This window comes from Oryx dammah, unplaced genomic scaffold (assembly GCF_014754425.2).
Source record: "Oryx dammah isolate SB20612 unplaced genomic scaffold, SCBI_Odam_1.1 HiC_scaffold_11215, whole genome shotgun sequence".
Classification (NCBI taxonomy): Eukaryota; Metazoa; Chordata; class Mammalia; order Artiodactyla; family Bovidae; genus Oryx; species Oryx dammah.
Window position 1 is genome coordinate 21533 of NW_024080608.1, and position 8075 is coordinate 29607.

At 50.5% G+C, this 8075-nt stretch overlaps 1 protein-coding gene and 1 pseudogene across 1 annotated transcript; both read right to left on the reverse strand.

Annotated features, from left to right (window-relative positions):
- Nucleotides 1–1869: 1869 nt before the first annotated feature.
- LOC120861044 lies at nt 1870–4323 on the reverse strand (annotated as a pseudogene).
- A 1213-nt stretch (nt 4324–5536) lies between these two features.
- Nucleotides 5537–7825, reverse strand: LOC120861046 (mast cell protease 1A-like). Its single transcript, XM_040236730.1, has 5 exons — nt 7542–7825; nt 7190–7337; nt 6586–6730; nt 6118–6375; nt 5537–5801 (listed from the first exon to the last, which is right to left on the reverse strand). Exons 1-5 carry the CDS (start codon nt 7600–7602, stop codon nt 5640–5642), a joined length of 774 nt encoding a protein of 257 aa, XP_040092664.1. The 5' UTR covers nt 7603–7825; the 3' UTR covers nt 5537–5639.
- Between the last annotated feature and the right edge of the window lie 250 nt (nt 7826–8075).

Consider the following 8075-nt stretch of genomic DNA (forward strand, 5'->3'; position numbering starts at 1 on the left):
TCAACCTCAACCTTGCATTCCTATACACTAAGAAAGATGTCCTTTTTATCGTGGGGACAGGAATGCAAAAGTAGGAAGTCAAGAGATACTTGGAGTAACAAGTAAGTTTGACCTTGGAGTCCAAAATGAAACAGGGCAAAAGCTAACAGAGTTTTGTCAAGAGAACACAGTGGTGCTAGCAAGCAACCTCTTCCAACAACATAAGAGATGACTCTACACCTGGATATCACTCTATGGTCAATACTGAAATCAGATTGATTATATTCTTTGTAGCTGAAAATGGAGAAGCTCTATACAGTCAGCAAAAACAAGACCAGGAGCTGACTGTGGCTCAAATCATGAACTCCTTATTGCCAAATTCAGGCTTAAGTTGAAGAAAGTAGGGAAAACATGTAGGTCATTCAGGTATGACCTACATCAAATCTCTTAAGATTTTACAGTGGAAGTGGCAAGTAGACTCAAGGGCTTAGATTTGATATGAATTTGAATTAGATTTGAATGCCTAGAGAACTATGGATGGAGGTTCATAACATTGTACAGGAAGTGGTGATCAAAGCCAATCCCAAGAAGAAGAAAGGCAAAAAGGCAAAATGGTTGTCTGACGAGGCCTTACAACAGCTGAGGAAAGAAGAGAAGCAAAAGGCAAAGGAGAAAAGGAAAGATACATCCATCTGAATGCAGAGTTCCAAAGAATAGCAAGGAGAGAGAAAGCCTTCCGAAGTGCTCAATGCAAAGAAATAGAGGAAAACAATAGAGTGGGAAGACTACAGATCTCTTCAAGAAAATTAGAGATACCAAGGGAACATTTCATGCAAAGATGGGAACAATAAAGAACAGAAAGGGCCTAACAGAAGCAGAAGATAATAAGAAGTGGCAGGAATACACAGAAGAACATTACAAAAAAGACCTTAATGAGCCAGAAAACCATGATGGTTTGATCACTCATCTAGAGACAGACATCCTGGAGTACAAAGACAAGTGGGCCTTCAGTTCAGTTCAGTTGCTCAGTCGTGTCCAAGTCTTTGCAGCCCCATGGACTGCAGCACACCAGGCCTTCCTGTCCATCACCAACTCCTGGAGTTTACTCAAACTTATGTATATTGAGTCGGTGATGCCATCCAACCATCTCATCCTCTGTTGACCCCTTCCCCTCCTGCCTTCAATCTTTCCCAGCATCAGGGTCTTTTCAAATGAGTCAATTCTTCACATCAGGTGGTCAAAGTATCGGAGTTTCAGCTTCAACATCAGTCCTTCCAATGAATATTTAGGACTGATTTCCTTTCGGAAGGACTGCTTGGATCTCCTTTCAGTCCAAGGAACTCTCCTGAGTCTTCTCTAACACCACAGTTCAAAAGCATCAGTTCTTCGGTGCTCAGCTTTCTTTATAGTCCAGCTCTCACATCCATACATGACTACTGGAAAAACCATAGCTTTGACTAGAGAGACCTTTGTTGGCAAAGTAATGTCTCAGTTTTTTCAATATGCTGTCTAGGTCGGTCATAACTTTTCTTCCAAGGAGCAAGTGTCTTTTAATTTCATGGCTACAATCACCATCTGCAGTGATTTTGGAACCCCCAAAAGAAAGTCTGTCACTGTTTCCATTGCTAAGTTGTTCCCATTCTTAAGTGGGACGCATCACAATGAAAAAAGCTAGTGGAGGTGATAGAATTCCAGTTGAGCTCTTTCAAATCCTAAAAGATGATGCTGTGAAAGTGCTGCACTCATATGTCAGCAAATTTGGAACACTCACCAGTGGCCACAGGACCGGAAAAGATCAGTTTTCATTCCAATCCCAAAGAAAGGCAATGCCAAAGAATGTTGCAACTGCCACACAATTGCACTCATCTCACACACTAGCATACTCACACACTAGCCCCAGGATGTGTCTTGGTGTCTGGAGGGTGAGGCGGTCCCCAGGTCCCAGATCTTCAGCAAACACACTTCTCCCCAGATCCAAGCAAAGTAGACTGTCATTCTCACCTTAAAGGAAGCTTTCTTTGTCTTTGGGTCCCCCGTACATAACTGGATGGCGTTGGTGTAATAGTAGTGTAAGTGGGACTCACACATTTGATCCTCCTGCATGGTCAGCTTTACCTCCCGCAGTGAGTTAGGGCAGGTGCCTATGGAGTCCTTCCCCCAGCAGGCCACACTGCACGTCTGTTCTGGCTTCATGCAGGCCATGGCCCTGGGCAGGCGGAGCTGCCTCACAGCTGCAGTCTGGCCTTTCTCTCCAGCAATGGGAAGAGGCAAAAGTTTGGCTCAGCCAGTGGTCCCCAAGCCTGGACAGGGCAGTGACGTTGATGTGTCTCCCCTCTCTCCTGAGCCATAGGAACTGGTCAGGCAGCCAGGATGGGAGGGAGGAAAGGGCAGGAGATCCTGGGAGGGCAATAATCTGATCCCAGGAGGGCAGAGCCAGTGGGGAGTTTTCCTTGCCTGCAGTAACATGATGTTGTTGGAGAAGTTCTTAGGATTATAGTCTGGGTGGTGGATGGCCCTCCTCACCCAGAACCTGCTGGGTCCTCTCCTGCTGTTTGATGTGTGGCCCACAGGGTGATGATGATTGAGCTGCACGGAGAGCAGAGCAGGGGTGTGGGGATCATCGGGTCACCGGAGATACAGGAGCTGTGACAGGCAGCTGACACCAGGGCAGGGCAGAAGCTGAGGGGGCATTGAGGTGACAGACGGCCCTGGGCTGAGTGACTCTGGGCCCTGTGCTTCTCAGGGACGTGAGGAAAGGGCTCCCGGGAGCTTTCTCAGCAATATTGTGAAGCAACTCTGAGTTTGGGTTTTGGCTCTCAATGCACACTTTCATCCTTCTCTGATGCTTTATTTGACCATTGTGGATTGACCTTTCTCAACCCTGCCTCTTGTTCTCACCTCCGACACACTGACCTCAAAATTTTACTTGTCCTATTTCTCAGCTTTTCATCACCCTAGTCCTGCTCATAAGAAGGCTTGTCTGATGAGCTCTTGTGGTCCTGATTTCCAGGATCCTGGGGTGAAGGAGGGGTACCCCTGGGCTCAGTTCCTGGGGAGAGGATGGGTCCCTGTCCAGGCCTCAGGTAGGGTAGGCTGGTTACTGTTCCTCACTTTCCTCTGCAGTGAACAGCCATCAGAACAAAGTCCTTTTGTATGAGAACACCGCCACACCTCTTCCTACTCTTCTCACCCAGAAACTGAACCAAAACCATGTAGGGACGGGAGTGGGGCTTGGCCTCATGGCTCCCAATGATCTCCTCTGAAATAAAAGGCTGAAAGATGGGGAGATGGGGGAGGTTATGGTTAGAAGGGAGATTCGGGAAGGTGGAAGTCAAGGTGGGTTGACAGTGCCCAACAGACACTAGGGGAGAGTCCCCCAGGTTCTCACTGCAGTGGGATAACCTTTTCTGAACCCCAAACCTCAGTATTGTTCTCCACGTCCTGATTCACACACACATATGGAGGGGCCAGAGAGTGCCTTCCAGAGGGTGGAGCCCAGAAGATCATGGATGGGACCCTCTGATGAGCCCTCATTCTCATGGAGTCTCCTGGACCCCTCTGAGCCTCTGCTAATGTCCTGATGGTGCCGTTTTCTAAAAATACACCTATGAGTTTATGGAGTTGGATTTTCTAAAATCCTCATGTCCTAGGGCATAATGCATTCCAGGATCTCAGTAAATATCTGTTGACGTGTGAATGGCCTCCAATAAGCTTTTGGCTGAGGTTTGGTGGGGACAGTACTGGTGGGATTTAAGACCACAGGGATGGGGGAGGACACTGCCCAAGACAGTGGGTCAGAAAATGAACAGCTTGGGGCCTGGGGAAGAGTAACAACACCCACAGAGCTTTGGGTGCTGCCATCTAGCCATTTCTGACCAGTCACACCCTGGGCTCCTCTCCTGGGCAGGAGTGAAGAGCGGGGAAACTGACAAGTTTCTCTGGTTCTTAAGCTGGGTCCACTGACACCTCCCACACTGTGGATGGTTTGTCTGAGGTGTCCTTTCCTGGCTGGAGTGAGGAAGTTTACTTACTTGTGTGTTATAGCTTCACATCCTCCACCAAATGCACAACCCACTTTACCAGTGGTGAGAGAGAGGCTAAGAGCTACAAAAGCTTTTAGTGAAGGCTTGCTTCGTACCAACCATCCTTGCTGAATGTCTATGCAGCATCAAAGTTGTAGTCTCAGTTGGAATGGAGGCTGGTTCAGAAATTGGAGCTGAGCAGAAGGGCCAGGACTGCAGAGGTTTAGTGAGATTGGCTACCCTGTTGGGAATGGGGACGGTCACTCACGTGTCCCAGCACGGGAGGCAGAAGAAAGGCCATCAGGAGCAGGGGTAGCTGCATCTTCCAGAAGATTTGCCCAGATCAGAGCTGCTGGGGTTTCTTCCTTCCAGACACAGAGCAGAGGGGAAGGAAGCAGGGGAGGCTCAGTGCCCCCACAGACCCCCCAGAGCTGTGCTCCCTCCAGCCGGGTGTGAGCATGCCACGTGGGCTCATGTTCTCTGCTGTGGGATAGGTGAGAATGGCTGTCACCACACTTGACCTCCCACTGCAGAGTTACAAAGCAAGAAGAACAACAAGAAAGTGGAGGCTGTGTTGCAACCAGGGGAGGAGCTGGATCCGCAGAGGCCCTCAGTGACTGAATTGTGAGGGTCTGCATTTCTCCCATCTCGGGTCTTGTTTCATTCTGGGGAAAGCATGAAGAATTACCCAATAGGCGAGGGTCAGGGATACAGCGACATGGCTCCTGTACTTGGCAGGCTCAGGGGCTGGAGGAGACCGAGAGTCTGTGGGCAGAGGACCCGAGTATGAGGACTACAGCGTGGGGCTCTGATTGGGGCCAAGGTAGAGGCAGAGACTGCACTTGCTCTAGGAGCAGAGAGACCTGGACTCACCCAAGTGGCCCAAACAGCAACCCCATTTCCTGTCTTGCCAGGGTACCAGCCTCACATTTTTGGAGGATTTAGAATTTAGAACTCCCTCTTGGTCCCTTGGCACTGAAGGAGGATGTGCCCTCAGGACACCAGAGGCTGCACAGCGCCCTGGGCCCAGGACTCCAAGACAGAGCTGTGACAGGCACTCAAGCTGGGCCTGGGAATACTGAAGGCCTCCTGAAACTTTCTCAGGCTTCTGAGCTCTGCCTGCTCTGATGCGGGGAGGGAACACTCATGGGGTGAGCTACACCTTTGTAAACCTCCCCCATTTCTGTGAGGGTGGACAAGTGCCCCTCTGCCTCAACCCTCAACCTCATGTGGCCCTTCTTCCAAATCTGGATTCTCTTGTTTTCCCCCAGGGGACTGGGATGGGGGGAAGGGAGTAGGTATGGACAAGGAAGAAGGCTTATGGATGAGACACAAGGGTTGTCAAGAAGGGGGTTGTGTATTCCTGAGAGGGGTCTCCCATCTCTGATGGAGCTCATGGGCAGCCTGGAGGGGCAGCTGGCACTGGGGACGTGTGAGTGGAGCGAGCTGGCTGTCATGCAGCAGTGACCAGATGTTTCCCTGAAATAGCAGGTACCTAACGAATATGTGAATAAAGGAGGAATCAGTGATTTCTGCTCAAGAGATGAAAGTTTATTAAGTTCCAGACAGCCCTCCTCCACCCACTTTGACCAAGGCTTCCAATCCCAGGGAAGATGGAGGGACCCATCCTGGGGCACCTCAGTCTGATCCCTGCCATTTGTACTCTGTCATTGTTGTCTGGATCCAGGACATAAAGCTGGAGATTCTGGTGTAGACATGTGGAGTTGTACCATCCTTTTTTCCAAAGGACACAATGCCCTGGGCTACACCATTACACACAAGCGGGCCCCCGGAGTCACCCTATGGGCAGAGAGAGCAAGGGCTGAGCTCACCTTCAGGTCTAGTCTCCCTGCCAACCTGGGGTGGGTGGTCTCTGTTAGATGCCCTGGCTGTTAAAAGGGTCTCGTTGGTCCTGAGGTTTCAATCTGGCCCTGACAATCCACCTCCTCCCACAGGAATCCTCTGCCCATATGTGACTTTGAGGCAATATCCATCCCCCAGGGACCTCAGACAGATACCAGATAGGAGGACAGGCCGGGGACACAAGACACAACTCGCTCCCACTGCCCCAGATGCAGAGACCAAGGCTTTGCATGGATAACACTAGGGAGCTCACCTTAAAGAAACTCTTGCTCTCTCTCGGGTCCCCTGCACATATCTGGGTGGTGGTGCTGTAATATGAGTAGCGATAGGTGCATTCCTTGGCCCTTTGGACCTCAAGCTCTACCTCCTGTAGTTTATCTGGGCGGGGCATATCCACGCCAAGAAGACCCCAGCCAGCCACACTGCATAGCATCCCTGGGTTCACCGTATCCCAGTCCCTGGGCAGACTGATGGGGCTCACAGCAGTGGTCATATTCGCCTTCCTCATCAGCTGAAAGCAGAGGAAAGGCATTGTTACCTACTGATGGCCTGCAGAGACTTCAGGACAGTTGTGGGGTTGCCTTCATCACAGCCCTGGGATAGATGGCAACCCCACGACTGTCCTGAAGTCTCCAGACCTGCAGGGTCTGGAATGAGATTATGGGGGATGCAGAACCCCAGGAAGGAGGTGTCCTGGAGTCAGTGCAGCCACGTGTCCCACCTGCAGTAACATGATGTCGTTGGAGAAAGTCTTATCATTATAGCGTGGGTGCGGGATGGCTCTTCTCACCGGGATAACCTGCTGGGACTTCTCTCGGTCCATGATGTTATGTGCCCCTAGGGTGACGTTTATTGACCTGCACAGACTGCAGAGAGGGAAAGGGAGTCACAGGAGACACAGGCCAGGAACCTGAAGGAATGCTTGGGACAGGGCGGGACTTAGGGAGGGGAGAATCTAGGGGATGGGCCTTGGAGCTGAGCATCTCTGTGCTGTCTGCTTCCATGCAGCCTGGGCAGGGGAGTACTTCCTGGAGTCCACGGAAGGTGTTCAATCCTGCACAAGTTTGACTGTGTCTAGGAAAATGTGAATTTTTCACATGAGCAATCTGGGATCCAGGGTGCAACACTGGCTTCCTTCCATGTTATGTTAGATCAGACCCTCCCTCCATGCATCAGTGGCATTGACCTGTCACTCTCTTGCCAAAGCTCACCTGTCCTCTGAAGAGCTTCTTACCTTACCTGGTGGCCTAGGTCTTAAGCCCCTGAGAAGAGGGTTCCCTGGGAGGGGTCAACAGAGGGATGGGGACCTGGGCACTGCTCCTCACCTTCCTTGGCAGTGAGCTGCCGTTAGGATGAAGTCCTCACGCATGAGGAAACCCCTGCAGATCAAAATTTTATCAGCAGTCTGTATTTGAAGATACGCCATGTAGGGACTGGAGTGAGGCTTGGCCTCATGGCCCCCGATAATCTTTGCTGAAAGAAAGATACCAGCGTACCCACTGTGCTCATGCAGCCAAGGGTAGAGAGGGGAGATGGGTCCACATTTGCTTGTCTTTGACCTGAGTTAGAAAAGTTCCTGAAGATGGGCCAGAACTAGGCTGTGTATGAGTGTAGCATCTGAGCAGGTCTGTGTATGAGGGGAGGGACTGGGCCTCTGAGGGTGGGACCGTTACTCACCTGCCTCCCCAGTGGGGGACAGAAGAAGGGCCAGCAGGAGCAGGACCAGGAGCAGGACCATCTCTTCAGGAAAGCTGCCCAGATCTGAGCAGCTGCTACTTCCGTCTTTCAACCAGTGTCTCCTCCCATGTTGTGGCTTTTATCACTGGAGATTTCTTGAAGCCTCACACCTCTGTCTGATCAGGTCCTGGGGTCTGAGTGGAGAGTGTACTTAGTGATCACCACAGAAGCACCCATAAGCTCTTGGCTTAGTGCCATCACTCAGCAGAAAACAAGAAAATCACTACAAGTAGATAGTGAGACGTTGTATCAACAAATACCAGATCTTTGAGCCTGAGCGTTCTGGGTCCCATCTGAGAGATTCATGACATAGAATGTCTTCATTTCTGTTTTTCTCTTTGATCACCAGGGTGATTGTGTATTGAGGCCTCTTTGTATGAGAAATCTGGAGATAAGATCTCTCACTTCTGGTGGAGGAGACAAAACCGTCAGGGTCAAACAGGATGGTGAGAACCATGGTGTGATAAAAGAAGT

Excerpts from the sequence above, each read along its gene's own strand:
- LOC120861046 (XM_040236730.1), bottom strand. The coding sequence starts at position 7,602 with ATGGTCCTGCTCCTGGTCCTGCTCCTGCTGGCCCTTCTTCTGTCCCCC. Across the intron at positions 6,731-7,189 it reads GCAGCTCACTGCCAAGGAAG|TCTGTGCAGGTCAATAAACG; the intron begins GTGAGGAGCAGT and ends CCCTCTCTGCAG. Across the intron at positions 6,376-6,585 it reads ACGACATCATGTTACTGCAG|CTGATGAGGAAGGCGAATAT; the intron begins GTGGGACACGTG and ends CTCTGCTTTCAG.